Here is a 23,604-nt window from a genome sequence, read left to right on the forward strand (position 1 = left end):
TTCATAGAGAGTTTATATTCTATACCTAAATGTGTTGGAAAAACAACACAGATGTATGCTTAATGCTTGTACAAGGGTCTAAACAAAGTTAAAAATACTGCAACTTAAAAATCAGTCTCTACTAATCTGCAACACTTGAAGAAGGAAATGGTCTACATGTGTTTTTGTTCTAAATATCTTACTGTGGGGGAACAACACATTTATTAAGCAGATCTTACAAAAGAATTAAAGAAGTTTGAAATGCATTTGGTGCTGATAAAAACACAGATTCTGGCTCTTTCTCAGCCTCCTTATACTTTACAATTTATGGGTGAAGCTACAAATGTTTCACTCTCTCAGTTAATAATGTTTCACTTTCTCAGTTATTTTCAGGAAAAAATAAGCATATAATGTATACCCCACTCATTCACATGTGACAACTAAAGCATATTAATTTTGTATTTGAATGAACTTACTTTCACATAAGCATTGTGTGAGCTAAGTATGCATTGCCAATCCTTAAACCTGTACATCCAGTAAAAAAATATGTCTGCTGACAGATGTTGATGCTCTTTTAAAACTTATTTTTCATTTCTGCTTTTAAGGGGGACATTTAGATCGTTTTGGATCCTGTGGAACAGACACTTTCAAGGATCTCCAAGTACAGCAAGAATAGTGGAACAAGCTCTAACCCTTACAAGAAACTCCAAGTCTTGACAGAGCAGATGGAACCTCCATCTAAAGAACTCATTCACAAGAACCACCATCAAATGCTACTTAAGTAATTTATTTCTAAACAACAAAGGGAAAGAGACACAACAAAGCCTGTGGTTTCAGGGAAACAAGCTCCTTCGCACTGTGGCATAGAGGTACCCAAGCTGCATTTTGTTTGGTTGGTTTCTGTTTTGTTTGTGCCTTGAGTTTACTGATGCTAAGGAACAGCGCAAGGACCCATCTTCGTGGCCAGCTGGCAAATGATGTTGAGATTTTTCAAAGTAGTTATTAAAACAAAAGAAGTTAGTTACCTGCATTGACAAAGGGGATCCCATCGTATGGGACATACTGAGATTTCCACATCAACCGTGTGGCGGGTTTGGCCGGGCTTGGAGACTGGCGTGTCCCCCACACACTTTGTGTTTGCTGCTTGTGTAGCGTTAGAACTCTCTCTAATTCTGTCTCGTTCACACAATAGCCGCGGTATGAGTCCCCAATTTTCTGCATGGAAAGGAGGTGAAATGATATGATTATTCACCCAGCTGACTGCACTGCATTACCCAAGAAAGCAAAAGCAGACAGGGACTCTGCATGTGAGGACGCAGGCTCAGGTTTTTGGTGCTTTGTACATTTTCCCCAACACTAGTATCCTCACGAGCACATTTACCATTGTTTCTAGCACCAGGTGTCAGATCCTAAGCACACAGCAATCCCAATAAAAGTTAGAGTTACTGCCAAAACTAATTTACAGAGGACAACTTCAATCTGCAGTCGCCTCCTAGACAAATTCATCTCAGGTGAATATTTTCACTTGATACCACAGAAGATCTCTGAAATGATAAAAACTGTCTATGTATCTATTGCAATATACAAAGAGTTGTGAGTCAAGACAGAATACACCTGCTTGTAACACAGCAACTGCCTAACCCACTCAGAGCATTATCTCTGGACAACTCATGTAACCCCTTTTCAAAGCTTTCATAGAGCCATGCAGTGTCTTAGGGCCTTGTAGTGTCATAGAAGCATGGAGACTCCCAGTGTCATAGGGACTTAAACAGTGTCATAGAGCGTTTAAGGCACTCTCAGTTCTCAGTCATACAGAAACATAAGACATGCCACTGGATTAACAGCTATGGTTGCAATGACCTCTCCAAAGCAGTGGGCAACTCCAGAAAAATTGCATCTAGATTTAACTCAGTGGAAAGCCAACGAAACCAATGACAATGCATTGACTTTGTAACACCTCTTGTGACAGTTGTTCAGCCACTCAGAGCCATCCATCTCATCTGGCTGGCACACCAGGGCCACCCAGCGAGCACTGTAAGCACTGGGACAGCAGCAAGCTTGCCATCTGAATCCAGAACATAATTCTCACTTCAGTTCATCAGCAACACAGGATCAGGACACCAAGCAGCTGACAATAACACCCAGAGCAGTCTGCCAGCTTACAGCACAACCATGGGACAAACACACAGGGAATGAATAGTAGGACTGGATGGATCCCTTTTGCCACTTTCAGCGACACAGCACACAGGTATTTCAATGCACACAACAAAAGCAACCGCAGTGTTTCTCCAAGATTATTGTCCCAAAAAGATATCAGCGACAACTGCATAAAACCACCTCCCATGAAAAACAAAGCTTTGTGGTTAACAAGACACCAAATCAACAAAGGGCAAACAAGCCCCTTCCAAATGAAATAGGGCAGCACAGTGCTGCTGCTAGCACAAGAACAGTGGGATAAGGGTATGCACATGTTGGTGGCAAGAGCTGGTCTGAGGCACCAGCTGCTCACACAGCAGCAGCTCGCTGTGCTGTAAGCACATCATTCTAGTATGTAAAACAATCTGCATACACTGCATTCACACAGATGCAGAGAAGAAGAAACACTAGTAATTGCTTAGCCAGAGATTATACACAACATAAACATATAGAAAAGATATGAAAGATACAGAAGTATCCTTAAAGAGACCTAGGATTATCCCCTTACACGGGAGGAATTGCAAAAATTGCATAACCAGCAATTATCTTTCCATATCTTCCTTATCTGGTCACTATAAGCAGGTCTTTGACTTTATTCTTGGGAAATGAGAGAAAACGTATAGAACTCATGCCAGAAGTTACCAGTTAGGGTACCATCTCCTGTTCTAGCTTTAATTCTGCACAAAACATAGCATCTTCCCAAAACGTTCACAGCAGTGAAAGTCACATAGCACGCAGGATTCCCACTTCCTAAGAGTATCTCAAGCAGGAACTAATGGACATACAAAATCCATTCCAAACAAATTTAACTGTGCATCATTGATTAATTAATGTACTTCTGATTATGCCTTATTTCAGTATGCTGACACATGCTGGAGAGGCATTCTGACCAGACCACTGAAAACTTTGTTATTTTCTGTAACTTTTTAAAATCTACTCTTTGTTAACAAAGTAGTTACATTGAAGTAATGGGATTCTCTCCGACCCTTTAACTCCAGCCAAGTTTCAAGTAAAAAAAAATAAGTAATTTCTTTTCTCTTCCTTGACCTCATCCTAGCAAGAGTACACTGAAGTACACATATCAAGACGGCAGTTTTCCTCAATTGAAGTAGCAGCAGTAGGTTGCTAGAGCATTACACCATCTAGGCACTGCAAGTGTAAACTGAGTGTTTCAAAGCAGCCAGGGAATCAGCTCTAAGCACACAACATAGTGCTAGTTTTGGACCGTTGCAGCTTTTATTGTTCTGTGTTTGCCTGTGCTTGCAGTACTGACCACTCTTCAATGTTTAAAGTGAAAACACTTACACTAACGTGGCTGCTGCAAATTTTAAACACGGTAGATGAAGTTTCTTGTAAGACTCAGATAGATACACCAGACCATAGTACATGCATAGTACATATGCGTCGGAGTAACAGCAATTATGCATCATACTGCCTTTAACAACTAACCAGCCACCTGAAGTGGCTCCTTTACTCAGTGAGAATCTCCAACATGGAAGGACTAATATTAGCACTTTTTGTGATCTCTGAATGTCTAAGTGGATATAATGTTGGACAATTTGTATTTATATGAAATAAAAGACAGAACAAAAGGAGGAATAGATGTATATATTTATTAACTTAAAAATTATTTTAAGCGGATAAGGAAAGAAGTTTCATTTCTAAATCTCTTGCAGCAGCAATTTCTAGTTACCAGCAGCCAAAACAACAAGAGAAATCTTTAAGCAGCAATGATTTCTGAAGAAGTGAATAAGATATAATGATTTTTCCTCCAAAAAAGAATTAAGAGAAAGTAAAATAAATATCCATCAGGAAGAGCACGGTAGCAAGAAAATGAGGCAGGTGGTCTTTCCCATCTCGTCTTTCCTTTTAAATGATTTATGAGGCATTCTAGCTGTTAATATTATCCCAGCCATCATATAGAAACGTTCCTGTATATCCAAATAGAGAGTTCTGTTTATGTCAAATGCCATGACAAGGAATAAAGACAGAGTTTCATTCACACCAGATATGCAAATTCTCCATTTAGAGTGGTGAATTATCTGTATAATTTACAGGAGAAAAAGATCATTTTACAGTATCTTAATGTGTAATTGGAAAAAGGGGCATCAGCCTTACCCAAATATACTCTTCCACACAGTATGAGAAAATCCTAAAGCCAGTAATAATCATGAAAAACAGCTTGCTCAGCAGAAGACAACAGCTTTTTCTGTATCATGAATGAACTCAGTAACACTGAACAAGCAAAAAGGGATCAGGGCCTTTTCCCAGCACCACATGGCATTGAGAGATTTCGAAGCATAATTTATACTTCAGGAGCTGTTGACAGGTGGACGCTCCTGAAAAGAAACTGTTACATTCTACACGTGGAATCTACTAGTAGTAGCAGCTAGTACTGGTCTAATCTCATAACACCCAAAAGATTGAACACAACTTCTATAACCATAAACATTCTTTTTGTCATAAAACAAGATCAGAATCTTGATCTCGATGAAAAAGACACCGAGTCAGAAGTCCCTGCAGCTCACCTCACAGTTCCAGAGACGGCGTGCCCACGCAGGTGTATTTGCTGGCAAAGGCTGGAGAGGGATGGAAAAGGAGTCTTCTAACATCCTGAAAAATAAAAGTGCAATGATGGTACACTGACACCCAAAAAAGCAATTCTTTAACTATTGCTAACACATCAAATCAGTGCATTACATAAATTCTTACAGTGTATGACCGAACTATAGATATTATATCAGCTTGTCTTGAAAACCTGGGATTCATTTTCACCATATTCTGCTTCACTATTAAAATAATTCACCATTAAGTATTTTATTTATTTTTAATAACTCTCTTGTTTGTTCAACAAGTCCTCTGAGCAGCCAGTACTCTCACAATACTGAATAACAGCCAAAATATTGTGAAATACACTTAGGCTGAGTACCTTGAAAACTTTCTCATGCAGATTGATGGTAGTATTACGATGATTAAACAGATACCCAATGCACGTTAAAGACCATATGTTAGCATACTTTATATTAAAAAAAAAACCCAAACAGCTCCGATAACTATTTGAAGTCAGTATCTACTTTCTTCACGCCCTAAACTCTGGAATGGAAACAATGCAAGCTTGTTGCAGCTTATGGTGCTAATCATTCCAAAACCCAAATGCATTACCATCTGTCCACAGAAAAGAACCTCCTTTCCAGGATCTAACACATACAAAGTACATTTGCGACATCCATACATAAAGTATTTAACTTCATTTTAAATGTTGCCTGAATATAAACAATTTTTTGCTATAGTGCCAGGAATATTCTAATCTCTACTATTTCTCAGTTTCAAAAGAGAATAAAGCAATGCAAAGCAAGCCTGTAGTTAGTAAAACAAGGAATTTCTTGGAGGAGGAATTCCCACAGAATTCACAATTAAAATACTAATCATCATTTAGCAAGGGTGAAAGATCAGATTTCAAAGAGAACTGAAGAATAACTGAACTACTTTAATTTAAGAAGCTTTGCTAATCAATCTGCCTAAGTCTTTCACCAAAACACACACCATTAGCAGTAATCTTCTCTTACATTTTATCAAAGGAAGCTTCAGCATTCCCTCTGGCTTCTTCACTAAATCACTTTCAACTCATACAGTTATGAATCTGCGTCTCAAGTAATTTCAGTAATTTGCACAGTACTACTTTAAATACTCTCCTATCGCTCCAGTCAGGATAAATCCAACTTCCTCTGGAACACAGGTACTTTGAATGCTCTTCCCACTGCTCCAGCACATACTTGTGATTCCTGCAAAAACAGTTGGCTACACATCATTCACTAATTCTAAAAGTTCAAAACTTCCACTGAATTATTCTGTGGTAATTTATGATAATCACTGCCTCCTCAAAAACAAACAAACAAGTGTAAGAAAACTCAGCAGTATTACCAGCAGGTCAAAGTGACTGCTAATCTCTTCAATTCCTGACCTACCTGGCTGCTGATTTTTTTGATACGGTGAGAGATGCTTGTGGATGGAGAATGTAACCGCTTGCACTGTCTGCTATAGCAGCCACTGCCACAGTCTGCAAGCTCCCATCACTGCACTTCTCTTCTGAAGCATCTTTGTAAAAAATAAAACATCCCCCTGGATTAACATGTGAACTCAGAATGAGACAATCACAGACCACAATTAAATCTTGTGTGCTGGAGAAACAAGCATCTTAAGAGACGAAATAAAGAGAATGCCCAAAAGAAAAACTGTGGAGAACTGCAGCTCTAAGAACATATATAAAGATAGACTTGAAAGGTTGCTTGTACTTACAGACTTCAGTATTTGTGTGACTGCTAATGACCCCACAACAAAGTAAATAAATAGAACTTTAAAATGTTTTACACTTTCGTAAATCCATATAGAATTGCCAATTTTGAATCACACTACTTGGTTTTAAAATTAGAAAGATTATGATTCTACTTTGTAATTAGAAAGAACACCTAAACAAGCAAAACTTACATTATTTAAAGAAAAAAACAACAGCATGAGAGACTTAAAGTCTCCCTGGTAACTGAATCCAACACACCATTACAACAAATGTTTCAGCCAGGAAGCAATCCATAAGCCAAAAAACAGTATTGGATTGAAGCCCACGCATATAGGTAAGCAACTGATATTTTGGTCTCAGCACAAATAAAAGAGAGCTCTCTTTAGATATGGGTTTTCTGCCCTTCGATTAAGAAGCTTCTTTCCCCAGCTCCAAGAAAAAGAGAAGTTATTGACTCAGTAGAGAAATCAGTCCACTGGACAGTTTCTGCATATCATGCTATAATGGGATGGAAAGTACAGTGATAATAGCACGACGGCAAAGCTTTCAGCTGCAGCAAATGAGGACAAGCCCAAAAGCAGCAGACACAGAAGCAAAGGAAAAAAGCTACTCACCTTTAGAAGGCCTCAGGTAGGAAGGGATCTCCAAAGAGCCACCCTTACCTCCCCTGCCAACCCTTAAATGTGGTCTGGGAAGGGATGGATTCTGGCTCCACCCGTTCCAGTCACTCATGCATGCATTGCATGCACATGAGCTCCCCTAGGTTGGCCCTGCCTTCCAACTAGTCACTCAGTCACTGTTTCAGGCCGTGACTTAGCATTTTCACTACATACCAGAAGATTCATAAACATGTATATCAGAGTAACATCGCTCAGGGTCAAAGCTTGGAGCACTGATTCCTTCTAAACAGATACACCCTCAAGAGCCTAAGCTCTACTCTGAAGCTTGTGCCGTTTTACCTGTTACCACTACCTGCAGGTAAGAGAAATTCAAGTTCTTACACTCCATTCTCCTTCCCCTTTAATCTCTGACAAGTCTTCCTAGTGGTATTTTAAAGATCAAACAACTACAAAATCTTTTATGTAAGTGCCTAGAAAAAGGAAGGAAGCTCAGTAATACTGTTGCAGAACTTGTATATGAATACTGCAAAAATGATCTATTTGCACAGGGACCACCACACAGGATGAAAAATGAGAATGCTAAAATATTATTAAGCATTGAAAATTATTCCCTATAAAAAGTAGCAGCAATTCTTCAGTACCTAAACGATCACCACCAGCTTAAAATCATGTAAGACTACACTAACTAAATAGTGGTCTCACTCGTTTTTGAGATTTTTATCTTCCAGAAAATGCAGACCAGTTTAATGGATTTTTCAGAGTTTGACAAAATGTGACAACTATTTAAATATAGTAAATATATAAACAAAAATAACTCTGCAGAACCAAACAGTAGCTCTTTGTTTAATTGTTTTTTTTTTTTGTGTGTGTGTGTTTTTTTTGACAGACAGGAATATATAAATTTTCAGTTTTATTCTCTAAATGCAAACTAGTACATAGCCTTTGGCCATCCAGCTTGGCTTACAGATGAACGCTTCTAGAGATGAGCTTGAAATTTGTGCTTGTATTGCACACCTCAGCACATACTTAGGATGTGCCACTTCACACACTGAGGGCAAAAAGCTGGTAGTAAGTGAAAGTTACAACCCATTCACTTCATGAGGAACTGCATTTCTACTTAGATACTTCACTTCTGGCTTCACAGAAGATGCCTCGCCACATGCTATCTCTGACACAGACCAGAACACAAATTTTCCTATCTGCATTCCTTGAACTAACTCCTCGACTCAAAAATGAATCAAGATAATAGGAAAAAGCTGAAGCCGATGACACAGTTCTCTGATACAGCACAAATATACTTATTAATGGTAAACAAAGTAAGCAGCACCTTTGTCCTTGACTTCTCAGTTTACCCATGACACATTTAAAGTAAGCATAATAAGTCTTATTTCACAGGGCTTTGTCCAAAAGAAAACACTGTATGCCAGATTTGTAATCAGAAAACAGATAATTTAAGTATGTATTTTTGTCTTTTAACACTGGCTAAGGAAAGGAAACATACAAACAAAAGGTTCAGAAAAAAAACACAACAAAATAAAATAATCATGAGGAGTACATTCAGTCAGAGGAACACAACCCCTCAAGTCCCACAACCTGAACTCACCCTGAGTGCTGGCGACATCCAGAAGGTGACCCTGAGGAATTATCACTTGGGCCATCCCTGGCTGGGCAGAAGGAATGACGTGAAGCACGTGGCCATTTTCTGACTGGCTGGCAACAATCATCTGTACGGCGATCACACAAAAGTATGAGAGGTGCTAGCTGGCACAGTGATCAGGATGCAGGTTGACCGGTTTTGCTTACTAGCAGAACAGGAAATATTTGGCTAGAATATATATATATATGTGTGTGTGTGTGTGTGTGTGTGTGTGTGTACATATGTAAATTAACTTGAATTCACATATTAAGAAAACCATCCATTTATTATCAGTTACTTAAAATTGTTTTCTACCTTCAAAAAAACCCCTTTAACTGATTAAAGGAGACAAAAAAAAGCCCACAAAAACAAACCTTAGGGGATTTTACAAAGAATTACACATTTATTTGAAACTGAAAGACCTCAAAAACCTGAAAGCCATTCATGGGTGGAATTGCTGCGACCCCATTCACAGGGTAGTATAATTAATCACAACATATTAAAACCTTTGATGTTTACTCCTAAGAAATTGAGTTCTATGGGCAGCATTTTACACAAAAGCAGACAGAAGAAAAGCTGTCAGACTTTAACAAATAAATGACTTAAATCTCCTAGAACTCTGGAAAACTGAAAAGTCTTGTTACGGTAAATATTTTCATGACTACTAGGGCTTGTTTCCAGCAACAATATAAAATCGTAAATGACAAAACATAACCTTGATTCTGAATTACTACACTTCAAATGGGTGAAGTGCCTTTAAATGACAGTACAGCTCATGTCAACCATAACTGTTGAGTGAAAGAACACTGACTTTGTAACAAGAGAACTAAGAACTACAAATCGAAATTTTGAGCAAATTAATTCAAAAAAGCCAACAAAGAAAAGGACTGACAGAACGGGTTGGCTTATTGCTAATACCCCAGTCCTAACAAAACAAAAGAAACAAATCCAGCAGATATAGAGAGAGCAGCAGCAGCATGAGATTTCAGAACACAACAACAAATGCTGAACGACAAATGGTGCTGTTGGCCGTTTAATAAAAATAGTATGGTTGGAGGCAGGATTTCCCAACATGAAAAGGGTGACAGGAGCATAAACTGAACCACGGAAAAGTTTCACCTTGTTGCTCAGGACCGAACAGGCTGCTGTTATAAGAAAAGCACTGCGTTTTTCTAGGGGTCCTTCACAGAGCTCCATCACCTATGCGTTCACCACATGCTCTGTCTGGCAGCACTCACCATGTGTGCGCTGGGCACGCCGAGGGGCTGCAGCTCGCAGAGCGGCTGGCCGTGCGGCTCCAGCAGGTGCAGCTCCTCTGCAGACAGAGGTGGAGGCGGCCGCGCAGGCGCAGCTGAGGACGCAGAGCTGCCCAGGAGGCGGATGCTGATCGGCAAGGAGGCGGGAGAGTCGCTCTGTCCCAGCGGCAGGTCCCTGGAATCCATGCAGGTTACACACTTGCAGGGGAAAAACAGTACAAAGCGCTTTAATCTCAAGCAGAGGTCACCATTAAAAACAAAAAAGAGCATTTAGAGTGGTCAGGATACGTGTTAGATGGTGTTCTACGTCCTCTGCAGGAGGCTGCCATTAACACTGCAACAACTATTTCTGTTCTGTTTTCATGCTGAAAATACAACTAAACACGAGGTGTGGTGACTAAACAATCTGACCAGATTTTCAAGCGATCTGAACTCCTTCTACGCCAAGACACACCAAGCATTATTTTACTGAATAACTTCATTATCACAATGAAATATTTCTTCAGCGCTGTAACAGTAGTTAAGAAATGCAATTACTACCATGACATACAGCATCTGGATACTGATCACTTCAAAACTGAATGGCACAAGAATACAACTGAAGGAAGTACTGTACTCTTTAAAGGCAGATGATGCATTAGTACAAAGCGAGCAGTAAATTCACTGATGCTATATTGATATATCATTCTATAAATTAATCAGAGATGATGCTAAGAAAGGACCCCTAAAACCAGGACTTTGGTATTTCACCTGGAAACCCCAACTGCTTGTTTCTGACTGCCCAGTTCTGCTGCAGTTGCCTACAAACAAAACATTAGATCTTTCCATAGCGACAGCATGGTCCATTTTCTTCCATTACAAGATGGCCTGGAAAAGTTACAAAACTATTTCAGTACTTTTGCCTCAACCAAGATACTGCTGCAGGCTTTTTTTGGTGTTAAAAATCTAGCCTGACAATTTCCAGCCCTGCTGCCTGCTGAGAACAAAATCCTCAAGAAAAAAAACCCTCGCTTCTTTATCACTTTATTACTTGCCGCAGAAACATTTCACTGTGTTGCTCCAGGAGTCTGTTCTAGCTCTGTGTGAGACAATTTGCTTGACTCGTGTATACAGACAAACATGCACTCTTCTGCTTTGCACCTTGTTCATGAGCACTTATCTCCACACATCTTGAGATGTTTGATATTTAAAGATACACCAGCACTGCTTAATGAAAATATTAGTCATCTCCTATAATAACACACAGGACTTCAATGACCCAAAGGTGCCACGCAGCCATCTTAGAGTATATAGTGTTTGTTTTAAAGAAGTAAAAAAGTAAAGTTTAAGTGACAGACCATTACTGTTGTTAGCCTACACAGCTCTAAGCTTTGGGCAGGAAAAACATCAGATATTGAAAAAACAAACAAAAAAAAACCCAACAACCCACAATAAAGTATGTCATGAACCAAAGGATGAAGGTCGGAACAACAGACTTCTGAGCACTTGGGAGACTTACCTCCCCTCCCAAAGTGCAAAACTTCTAGCAAACAGAGAATATTAGACAGTAACCTGCCACAGTCACAGTTTAAGGCTTGGACCCAGACAGTACAGCCTTTAAAGCAGTGACCAGTCACAAGTATTTATAAGCAACTAGACAAAACAATAAATTCACCTGGCCCCGACTTTACTAAAGCATGTATATATTCCAGTACATACATCATATGCCAAAGTGAAGAGAAGACAACTTAATTCCTGAAGTTTGGGTGCAGGAGGGAGAAAGGCACTTAGTTTTTTCCTCCAGTATTCATATTAAAAACAGGCAGCGTTATACAAGTATGTGACTCCTAACAGCTGTATGTGTTCTTCACAACACAGTAAACATCTTCAGTAAGACCACCTTGGTTGTGGCTTTTCAACCACTTACAGCTTTACTGAAGAAAATGTAAAAGGCTGAAAGCCTTTTGGAAAGAGCTGTATGACCCTGGAAGCACAACTGTAGTTTACCTTGTAAAGATACGAAGATCATGGGCAGAGTAAACTCACATCTTGGCTTCTGAAGATGAAGAAAGCATCCTGCTAATATGAACAACACAGTAAAGTTAAGCTACTCATATGTTCAATGGAATAAATACTTAATCTAAAGCAGATTCCATTTTCCATTCAATTTTCAAATAAGGATATTCCAAACCAAGCTCTAAATAAAGTTACTAATGTTTACTAAGTATTTTGGAGCTTCAGAGCTGAGAACAATTATGAGATGTTTCAATTTAAATACATGAAGCGTATTGAAAGCAAATGAAAAAAAAAAATTTAAATAAAACCCAGACCAGACAGAGCTGGACTTCATCACTGCTCACATCACTCAACCAGTTTCCCTCAGCTAAGAAGAAAAGATACATCAGTTTAGCTGAAGCAGCATGTTCAGTTCTTAGAGATAACCTGAAGAGAACAACGGCATGCTCTGAGCACTCTGCAACCCTCCTGCAGAGCTCGAGGACGGCTGCATCAGGATGGACCAACAGCCTGAGTAGACAACATCCTCCATCTCACAGGCTGGTTAATAACAAAGCCCAGAGAAAAATAACAGTAGGAGAGCACACACTCAGTAATATCCTTTCAGCTTCCTGGTATAGACAGCCCAGAAATACCTCGAGCCTCAAATGGTACCTTTGTGTTTTAAGGAAGCACTCAGTCTAACCCTGTTTGGTGGCTCTGTCTAACCACTGCTCTAATCCAGGAAAACCAGGGGCATACTCATCTTCTCAGAATGAACATAGTGGTGTAATCATCCAGGCTTCACGAGCCCACTTCTGTGCAATCCCAAACAAAAAGATGATTTTTTTTTGTCCTAAAGAGATACACTTCTACAGATGCTTAAAAGCATATACATAGTTATGCACTTTATGCATAATGCACTTTATAGCTAAACAAATACTGCTAACAGGTTACTCAAACAAGACAGTTTCCTGCGTATAGGTCTATCTATGGATCTTTGTCACAGTGAGTAAATAATACACAACTATCTCCTCTCAAATGTTTTACACAACAATTTCAATATAACACACCAGTGACACACGTTTACCAGGAAGCCCAGGAGAGATGTAGGAGCTTAAGAGCATCACAGAACTGAAGAACAGTGGCAGCACACCCCAGGTGCTCCTTGCCAACTGCCCCGGGCTGCTCCCAGCCCCAGGCCCAGCACTTAGAACCCTGCAGGACTGTTTCCCTTACCCTGCCTGCCACGCGGGGAGCACTCTCCTTCAAATAAAGCAGTTATCTACAGCCACTGCTGGCCTTAGCTTCACAAAGAGAGCAAGCAGCCACAAACCGCAGCACACACAGGCAAGCACAATTCCATCATCAGAGCATCAAGAACAGTGTTGCAAATGGGATTTTCAAGAGCAATAACATGATGCACTGCAGTTCAGTCTACAGCATTACTACCAGATCAGTGCCAGAGACAAACGTGCTGATAGCTGTGGATCACTTGGCACTGTGGGGGTGATGAGATGCTGGAACAGGCTGCTCAGAGGGGCGGCACACGCCCCCTGTGAAAGCATTCAAGGACAGGCTGGATGGGGCTTTCAGCAACCTGGTCTAGTGGAGATGTCCCTGCCTACAGTGGCAGGTTTGGAACTAAGCAATCTTAAGGGCCTCTTCCAACCCATTCTATGATTCTATGAAAGGCAGATCCCAGCTGCTCCAAGCCCTTCTTCTGTGTAACACTGCACACCACAAGCACAACTGCCCCACAGGTAGGGCTGCAGGTGCTCCCAGCAGCAGGCACCACTCTGTCCCAGCAGTGAGACCCAGAGAGGTGCCACGGCCTGCACCTCTAACTTCTAAAGCTGAGACAGCAGCGGGGATGGCTGTCTCAGAAAGAAAACTAAACTACAACAAAAAGAGATGAGCTCAGAGTGACAACAAGCACTCGGCTTACATTAACATATGGGAATCCGCTCAGACCCTCAGTGCGTTCCCGTGTGAAAAAGAAGGAAAAAAGCCTGGCAGCAATCCTGCCCGCTCTGCCTTCGTGGCAAGAAAGATGCACAGATGGAGGCCTCGCTAACAGTCCTGTTCCAGGACCATTATTATAAAGCAACGCAAAGGTCTTATAAAAGAGACTTAAAACCACAAGGCTTACCGCAACCAAACACTCCCTCCAGAGCCGCCCCTGAGGACGCTTCTCCAGCAGGTGAGTCGCAGTAAACGGAGCGGTGAGTGCACGGCAACGTCCCCAACGGGCTCGTTACAAGCGGGAGAACGCGCACAGCAAGCGGGAAACGCTGGGGCCGTCCGGTGCCTGCGAAGAGCACACGGACGCCGCTGCTCCGGAGGCGCGGACGCGGGGTGCTCGCGGCGGCGCCCCTGGGCTCCTCCCGCGGGACGCGGCGGGACGGGGACCGGGTCCCGCAGGCGGCAGCCACCGCGCCGCGTCCCCTCCACCCTCCCCCCCGACCCAGCCCCGCTCACAGCCGCCTCCTCACGGCGAGGGGGCACAGAGGCAGCCCCCGCAGCGCCCGGTCCGCCACCCCGCGCCGAGCACGCCGCACCGCGCCCCTCCCCCGGCCCGCGCCCAGCGCCCGGCCCGCCCCACCTCGCCGGGGCTCCCGCCGGCGCCGCCATGGAGGCCGCCCCTCGGCGCACGCGCGGCGCTCAGCGGTGGGAGGGGCTCCGTGCCGGCGCGCGGGCTGCTGGGGGCTGCGGTGCCGGCGGCAGCATGGCGCAGCTCACGGCGCGGTTCCGCACCGAAAACCCCAGGTGAGGCGCGGGGCGGAGGGGCGGCTGCGGGAGGGCTCCGCGCGGGGCCGCTGACGGCGCCGTTTCCCCGCAGGTATGCCGTGGAGGACGTTCCCTTCTCCGTGCCCGCGGCCTCCGAGACCGCCGACCTCAGCCGGCTCATCAACCAGCTGCTGGCAGCGCGTGGCGGTACGTGCCGCGACACGTGGCCCGGTCCGCGGGCGCTCGGTGCTCCGCGCGGGGCCCCTGGCCCGCCCTGACCGGCTGCGCTCTCTGCTTTGTTTCAGCGGACCACAAGTATGTGGAGTTCGACTTCCTCATCCAGGGCCAGTTCCTGCGCGTGCCGCTCGTCACGCACATGGAGATGGAAAACATCTCCACGGTGAGGCCGCGCCCCACGCACACCCGCGGCTTTTCTGCTTTTCTCACTTACCCAAAAGTCCTCGTATGTTTAAACTCCTTCTGAGCTGCAAAATAACAACAGAGTGCGAGGCTGGTAGTTCTGGGTAATGAAACACCGTTACCCCATCTCTTGTCTCTCTGTTGCCACTTTAGTGCACAGTTCGCTTGTGTTAGGCCCCTGCAACTGACCTTAGGTTGAGAGGCAAAGAAAGAAGTAAGTTAGCATCACCTCCAGAAAGCCATGCCCTGTGGGTTATTTTAAACAGCAGTTTTAAATAGCAGAAACAGAAGAGTAACACGAGTGAGAATAACGGCTTTTGCTTTCATCTTGCTATTAACTGTAATTCCTTATGGGAAGCAGCATCACCTTTAGATATCAGTTCCACTAACCTGGAATTCTTGGTACCAAGAGCTATGCCCAATAAACTTGTATATTTACACCATGCTACAATTAAGTATTGTTGTTATTGACTGATAAAACCTCGTGAAATAAATATTTTGTTTGTGAGCTCAGGAAGAAGTGGTGGAAATAGAGTATGTGGAGAAATACATGGCCCCGCAGCCTGAGGAGTGCATCTTCCACGACGACTGGATCAGCTCAGTTCAGGCCACTGAAGAATGGTACCACACTAAACCACTAGTACATTCTGTCTTATACCTGATGGACACACAGGACTCTACAATGTTAAATGGAGTGCTATTCTGCCTCTTTACTAAACTCTTTTTTTTTTTCCAATGCTTGCTCTATCTGTTTCTGACTTCATTTTCCTTTTTTAATCTAGCAAGTCCATCAACTATTTGCTTTTGTAAGCAGTTTAACACCTTGGAACTTGTACTTAAGTCAGCACAGAACAAGCCAAATATTTCAACACAGGGCTCTTACCAGAAATGGTTAATACAAATGCTGATTACCATCTCTGAAAGGAAACAAGATTTCTGTATCTACTTTAAAAGTGAAATCCTTTTGATTTCAAATGTGATGGGTATACAGCAACAAATAGATCTGCATAGCTTTGTGCAGAACTTTTCTTTAAAACACATAATTTTCCTTCAGTACTGTATTTTTAGATTCATTTTCCAATCAACTAGGCCACATTTCTATACTAATATATGGTCTGGAAATGCTCCAAGACCCACCTGTTAACACTATGAACAGTAATGTTTCATAAATCATTTAAAAAGTAATTTAAAGTCTCACCTACTAGAATATGCAGTACTACCATTACCATTCTTTGTTCTGTACTCATAGCTTTCCACTTACAGGCTTCAACAAAGCCACTTCAAGTAACCAGATACTATGTTAATATTCTTCTGTTTTTTTAGAAATGTTGGCTTTAAAGGCAAGAATGTTAAATCCTGTCTTTTGCAGGATATTAACTGGCTGCTATGATCAGACTGCTCGAATCTGGTCTTTGGAAGGAAAATCCATCATGACAATAGCTGGGCATACCGAAGTAGTGAAGGACGTGGCATGGGTGAAGCAAGGTCAGTATATACTATAAGAGCAATAATAGTTCAATTTATTGCAAGAGAAATATCAGCATTCCTCAGTCATGAGTACTCAGTAATCACAGAATGAATGGTTAAGATCCAACTACCCTATGCAAGCAGCAGTATGTAGAGCAGGTTGGCCAGGACTGTATCTAGTAGTCTGCGTATTAAATTATGTCAGCCTCTGTCAGTGTTTGGTTTTATTTTTTTAAACCAAGTAATGGTGCAAGTAAGACAGTCCATGCATGAATATACAGACTGTCATCATCCTTCCAGACTTATCTGTGAGTTTTACTTGGAGAGTAACATGATGTGGGCTGAGGTATGTTTACATCACCTTGCTGGCAGATAGGATTTCTATCTACTATTTCTTCAACTAGAAGAACTCCTATAAAAACTTAAGAAGGCAGAGATTAGGGTGAACATGCCTTCTTTTTTCCTCAGATAGTTTATCCTGCTTGTTAATCAGTGCATCTATGGACCAAACTATCCTCCTCTGGGAGTGGAATGTGGAGAAGAACAAAGTTAAAGCCCTTCACTGCTGCAGGGGACATGCTGGGAGCGTAGACTCTGTGGCAGTTGATTGCACAAGAACTAAAGTGAGTGACTCCTTGAAGGAAATATTTGAATTTTGGGATGTTAGCCATCTGTAACTCGAAAGAAACTTCTTTACTCTCTGTCTAGTGATAGTCATCATATTATTGTGACTCAAACAGATCAATTTCCATTCTTGTTATAAATGATGGTTAGTAAAAAGTCTAGGAGTGCAACATGAACACTAGGTCTTCTTTTCAAACAAAGCAATGCACTTACTCCAATAACCACAAAAAGCTGAAGGGGACTTGAAATAGCACAAGCTAGTGCTGCTTTTGATTTCTGAGAGTGAAGTTGAATGTTTACTTTTAAGGAAACCTTGCATTTTACACATGAATTTGGGTTATAATGAACTATTTTCAAATTCTGCCTAAATTTCAACAGTAATTTTGGATCAGAAAAAGTATTTCAGCAGTATAGACAGACATATAGACAGCAGTGCTCAGAAAAAGCTGATGGTGGGAGAGGTACTTTCTCTTCATGCAAGACTTGAGCACTTAGAATCATTCATACCAAAGGTAGAGCTGCCTCTCATCTTGACTCTGTCGGACAGGTTAAAAAATAAATAACTGGTGATGAGAGAGACTTTGTAGCTACTCTTCCTGCAAAGGTAGGAAAAAGTAATTTGATCTGTACCTGTTTTGTCCTATTTGAGGAGCCCAACACTGTTATATTACAATCCATTGGTTAATTTTTCAAGCAGGAACTGTACTTGGTATGGCTTGCAAGGTCTGACAGGAACTACTGTTAACAAAACTCTTCTGTTTGTTCAGTTCTGCAGTGGATCTTGGGATAAGATGCTCAAGATTTGGTCTGCAGGTAAGATAAGTCTAAGCTGAGATCCTTGGCCGTGTTCAGAACAGTGGTTGCAGTAACCTGAATGATGGATACCTGAATACTTCTTTCTTTAAGGAAATTTATTAATAAAAGCAAGCTGTACTTCTTTGCAATAGCTTTGCAAGACTGTGAATAACATTCTTAAGTTATTGTTTTAGTTGGTAACAATCTCAGGTACGGCTTTGAACTGCCTGCCACTGTTTATTTTGTTTTGAACACAGAACTTTGTTTCATTTATTTTAATGGATTTATATAAACATGCAGGTTTGTGTCTAGACTGTAAATCGAAGGCCTATGGGTTATTTTTCTGGTCTGTTATAGCATGGAGCAAAGTAAGATGGTCAGGTATTATTTAGTAATGTAGACTAAACTTTCTAATTTGAATGTTTTCTGTAACTGTTACAAGACATGTTCTTCTGGTTTGGGAGTTATATGTGTGAGCGCTGTTTTTGAAGGAAAGGTTGTGTTTACCACACACTTGAATTACTGTTGGGATTTTCCATCAAGAATGGTCTTAAAAATTCTGTTGGAACATCAGAAACCTCTAGATCAAGTCTGACTGTCTTCTGTCACAGTCCCTACAGATGAAGAGGATGAAATGGAAGAAGCAGCTAACAGACCACGGAAGAAGCAGAAAACAGAACAGTTGGGACTAACAAGGGTAAGATGAGCTCCAGGCTTGTAGGAGATTTTGAAGTGCAGCCATAGAACATAATTCCTCTTTCTTAATAGTTATTGTACAAGAAAATCTCTGGTGATGTGTCTGAGGTAGATCAGACATTACTGAAAGATAGATGTGTAAATTATACTCAACTAAATCTCACTTTTAAATCCTAGACTCCCCTGGCAACCCTCTCTGGCCACACAGAAGCCATCTCTTCTGTGCTGTGGTCAGATACTGAAGAAATTTGCAGCGCATCATGGGACCACACCATTAAGTTCTGGGATGCTGAGACTGGGGCTCTCAAATCAACTTTGGTGAGATCACTGCATTTCATATGTTCAACATTTCATATGTCCAGCTTAAACAAAAATAACTCTGCAGAACCAAACAGTAGCTCCTCGTGTAATTGTGTCTTTTTTTTGTTGTTTTTTTGACAGACAGGAAACAAAGTGTTTAATTCTGTTTCTTACTCACCACTGTGTCGACGTCTAGCATCTGGGAGTACTGACAGACATATTAGACTATGGGATCCTCGCAGCAAAGGTGAGTTCATAAACGTGCAGGTTCGTGAAGGTATTTTTCCAAAAACATCTCAAAACTTGTCTTCTCCTGCCTCTGCTAGAAATAAGCCCTTTGGGGGCTTTGATTAAACACAGACATTTCTTTTTTAATTTCTGTAACTCAGTGCAAGACAACTTTGATTTCTAATCAAGTAATTTAGAAAACTTAATTCAGCTTGTTTTCACAAAAAAAACAAAAAACCCTTAACATATATTCAACTGCATAGCTGCAAAAATGAACTGTTTAATTTACTTTTTTTGAAGACTCAGTCCCTCTGCTTAAGCTGCCACGCTCAAGTTGATGGGACCATCATTTGAGTGAAATAGCAGCCGCTTTGTTACTCTGTTGTGGTGTCTTCTCACACAGTACTGCTAATTACCTAGAACTGAGCCAACTAGATATATTCCATAGACACATTTACTTATTCAGCTTCTATAAATCCGGTTGGGATTTTAATTCAAGAATCTTTGAAAAAGAGTTTAGTGAAAGATTTTTAAATTCCTTTTAACAGAACTAGCGTGACTTTTTTTTTTGCATTCACTTTGATTTCTGAGATAATTGCAGAATATTGTGAACAGACACTTACCTCAAACACAAATATGTTGCTGACTGAATTTTGTATGCATCTTCAAAGGGCCTGTTACAATTGACATTGGCTGTGAGTAGCTTTTATTTTTTTCCCTATCCAGACGGCTCCTTGGTTCTCCTTTCTCTGACTTCACACACAGGATGGGTGACATCTGTGAAGTGGTCACCCACTCACGAGCATCAGCTCATCTCTGGTTCTTTGGACAACATTGTGAAGCTGTGGGACACAAGAAGGTAAGATAAACACACAGTCCATGCCAGTTAAAAGGCATGTAAGCTTACAGCATCTATTAACCTAATGAAATCACAGAATCAGTGTTAGAAATTAATTGGAAACTCCTGTGGTAATTGTGGAAATCTGTTAGGATTCATGAGTCAAGCATATAATGAAGAAAAATATTTATAATCTGAGTACATACGGCTTTAACCATGAGAGCTAGTTGGTGTTCCAACACAGGGCATCACTGATATTAACAACAGTGTTGAAGGGTACATAAGGCAGGACCCCTAACTTTGCTATTGGTGTTAAGAAGAGCAGGTCTGTTTCACATTTCTCTGCTGTAAGGAACAAAATATGCCATTTCTAAAGAACGACCCTAATTTCATGACATTTCACTTGCTACTGTTTTCACGCTTCTCATACAAATTTCAAAGAAAGAAATGGCCTTCATTCAGGAAACTTAAATGTGTTTTTCTGGGAGAAAAAAAATAATACAGTCAAACAGTATCCACATGGAAGAAAAACTCTTCATTAACCTTCTGTCTCAAAGTAGTTTGCAAGCAGGTGAAAATGCTGCTGCTTTTCTCTTTTGGGATCTAAGAGTTTAAAACCGAAGTGATCAGCAATGGAGAATGAAGTGGAAAGGTCACAAGTAGTAGATATCCACAGACTGTTAAATAAGAGTTTAACTGCTCCCATAATTTCAAACATGTGACTATACACCTGTGTTTTACCAGTTGCAAAGCTCCTCTGTATGACTTGGCTGCCCATGAAGATAAGGTTTTGTGTGTGGACTGGACAGAAGCAGGGGTAAGAATCTGAAGAGCAATTTACTCATTTATATGTTGTAGTCAGTAAGTGTATTTTTCCCCTTCTTGCTCTCTTATGCTATTAAGAATAAGTTTTAGTTGTTGCTTTGCTTGAAACTGGGTAAAAAAGGTCATTGTAAAAAAGGTTACTGTCATTGCACTGCAGTGCTTCCCCATACAACTGTGAAAGGAGGTAGGATGGGAGTTTAAGCTCTTTAGCTGTAGGGCATTACATTCATGTTCCACGTGGAGCAAGAAGTGAAAACAGCAGCACAGATCAGTGAGAAAATACATGTTCCAAGGTACCATTTACTGCCACAGAGACTAGAGCAGCAACAAGAATTGAGACATCAGGTATGGCAGTACAAGTAGAAGGGGAGAGCTTTATAATCCTCCATAGCAAGCTGTTCTGCTGCTGCAATGATGCACACGCGCATAAACGAATAAAAACATTTTGGTAATGTTAAGAACTCTTGACATAGCTCCTGTTAGAAACAGGAAAAGGCAGGAAGAGTTTTACATGTTTTCCACAAAAATGTATAATTTTTGGGAGGAAAGCCAGGGACAAAGCTGTTCCCATGCGTGGATTCTGACGTTTTATCATGCATTAACAGTTCATTATTTGTTACTTCTGCTCATGTCTTAAGAGGAGAGAAAAATGAAAAATTTTAATATTTGTTAGGGTATTTTGCATAGTTCTGGTATTAATTAAAATTTTCTTTTTCTGTCATCAGTTGCTATTGAGTGGTGGTGCAGACAACAAACTGTATTGCTACAGATACCCAGCCACAGCCTCTGACGTTGGAGCGTGAAGGTCAACAGCTAGACAACTTTATCATTTTAAATTTCACAGTAGTCACTCTGTTAACATCCATATACACACGCCAGATTTGAACAAAGACTTCTGAAGTTCAGGGAACAGTTTCTCATTTTAGTACTGGTAACCTGTATCCCTATTTATAAGGGTAGAACAACAGCCAGCAGCTTCACTTGTGCTTACTGTGATACAGCAGAGGGTGTTTCTTCCCATTTTTGATGACTCTATTTAAATCATTCAAATGGATATTTGAATAGCCCTCTTATTAGCAGTAACCTGTTACTGACACTTAGGCAAACATTACTGGACTAAATTATTTTTTGTTTACCTGCTTTCCCTTAAAAAATAATAAAGCTTTTATCTAAGGTCATTGTTTCAGTGCCTCACTTCAGATAAAAATCAGGCTTTCTGTAGGGTTGTTGGCAGTTCTTAAGATTAGTTCTTTAACTGATAAACTCAGTCTACTTTTTGGGATAAGACTTAGCATGCTTGCAGTGTGCATATAGATGGCTAAACAAATTCTGAACTAGCTTTACTATTAGATTACTGCAGAACAGTCGAGATAATTTCAGTTAATTATTGGTGTTTTGTTTTTAATTTTTTAAATTTCACATTAGTTGATCGAAGTCAGCTACCCATTTATTTATAACCAACTTGTATCTAAACTACTATCAGTATGGTTTAAAATCTGAGCCTGAAATATACTCTGAGATATACGTGGTATTTTCTAATATCTAAAATCTGTATCATGCTTTTTAAACTGTGCAAGCAGAACTCTATCTTACAGATAATATCTCAAGGATAAATAGGATAAATGCAATTATTACTTATTAAAAATAAGTATTTCAAGACAAATAAGCAACCAACCTATTTGAAAAAACAGGGATGTAAAACTTGTTATTCCAGTTTCAGTGCCATTTCTGGGAGAATGCAAGGTGGAGTTACTTTAAAAATAATACCTCCTTGAGGAGAAGAGACCAGCCAAAGCCTGTAGTAATTTGCTTACAGATAGAGCAACTTGTCTGTCTAAACATCATTTTGGCATTCTTCAACATAAACCTTCAGTATTTCCAGGAGATACGCAGTTTTTGTTCATACTTAGGAATCTTTTAATAAGAAATTGCACCTAATTCATGGTACAGTAACTTCCTTCAGAACATTAGGATGAAGCTGGCACAGGACCCACTGCCAGACTATGTAACTCATGACCATATGGTTGAATTAGATACTTGTTTGTGAAGACTTGCCTTGAAAATTTCACAACTTTCTGTTCACAGAAACAACCTACGTAATATTACTTTTCCCTTCCTTCCTCCCTTTCAACATAAAGATCCTGCCATAAAACTATTTTTGAAGTAACTGGCCTGGGAACATAAGAAAATGTCATGATTTCATGTGGGAAAAATCAGCAACAAATTCCTATAAAAAGTAATTAATGGAAAAACGTTACAATACAGCATGGCACTTCATTATTTAATCATCTTCACTATTTAATAAACTTCAGCCCTAGAGTTAACTGGTTCCATTTATCCTCTGCTAAACTGAAAAACAGTTCAATTTTCATCTTTTGTAAATAAGATCACTCCAGTTACCAGTCCTTTTTTGAAACTGAGCTATAAGTCAAATGACTTATCTTTTGAAGTTAGCCTAAGCAGAAATTCTAAGGAGTCAAAACCGAAGCCATTTTATAACGTCAAATAAAGTTCTGCATGTTTCTTTAACTGTTCTCACAGCTTGAATGCTTCAGTTACTAAACTGCAGCCTGACAGCAGTTTTATATGGCTTTGTTTAAGCGTGCTTTCTTGGCCAATGCATAACGCTGTTAGTTATGCATATGACAAGGAGACTCCAAGCAAGCTGTGAGGGGTTTTATGGTTTTTTGTTTTTTGTTTTTTTTTAATCCCAGCAAACGTTGAGA

At 40.7% G+C, this 23,604-nt stretch overlaps 3 protein-coding genes across 6 annotated transcripts in view; 2 read left to right on the forward strand and 1 right to left on the reverse strand.

The window, feature by feature from the left end:
• Positions 1-12,042, reverse strand: part of CARF (calcium responsive transcription factor) — a 30,640-nt gene extending 18,598 nt beyond the window's left edge. For 3 of the 4 annotated variants that reach the window (XR_010623091.1, XR_010623090.1, XM_065751084.1), the window contains exons 1-6: positions 11,968-12,042; positions 9,964-10,179; positions 8,693-8,813; positions 6,141-6,270; positions 4,704-4,788; positions 1,005-1,194 (exon numbers count right to left, since the gene is read on the reverse strand). Coding sequence is in view for 1 of the 4 variants with exons in the window: in XM_065751084.1 (XP_065607156.1) it covers positions 1,005-1,194; positions 4,704-4,788; positions 6,141-6,270; positions 8,693-8,813; positions 9,964-10,167 (730 nt within the window). In the remaining 3 variants the exon portion in view is untranslated. Of the gene's footprint in view, positions 1-1,004; positions 1,195-4,703; positions 4,789-6,140; positions 6,271-8,692; positions 8,814-9,963; positions 10,180-11,967 lie in introns of those variants that run through there. The other variant, XR_010623092.1, reaches the window with a different exon arrangement.
• CCNYL1 (cyclin Y like 1) overlaps positions 1-23,604 on the forward strand; it is a 236,616-nt gene that overhangs the window by 169,411 nt on the left and 43,601 nt on the right. The gene's annotated exons all lie outside the window — the stretch shown is intronic.
• WDR12 (WD repeat domain 12) lies at positions 14,659-21,737 on the forward strand. Its single transcript, XM_065751090.1, has 13 exons — positions 14,659-14,724; positions 14,798-14,892; positions 14,991-15,085; positions 15,620-15,726; positions 16,475-16,590; positions 17,041-17,195; positions 17,964-18,009; positions 18,603-18,688; positions 18,865-19,005; positions 19,129-19,234; positions 19,942-20,074; positions 20,798-20,870; positions 21,604-21,737. Exons 1-13 carry the CDS (start codon positions 14,684-14,686, stop codon positions 21,679-21,681), a joined length of 1,272 nt encoding a protein of 423 aa, XP_065607162.1. The 5' UTR covers positions 14,659-14,683; the 3' UTR covers positions 21,682-21,737.

The sequence above is a fragment of the Cyrtonyx montezumae genome, unplaced genomic scaffold, assembly GCF_038088225.1.
Source record: "Cyrtonyx montezumae isolate F1298 unplaced genomic scaffold, pur_monq_1.0 scaffold_7, whole genome shotgun sequence".
In the NCBI taxonomy this organism is placed as follows: Eukaryota; Metazoa; Chordata; class Aves; order Galliformes; family Odontophoridae; genus Cyrtonyx; species Cyrtonyx montezumae.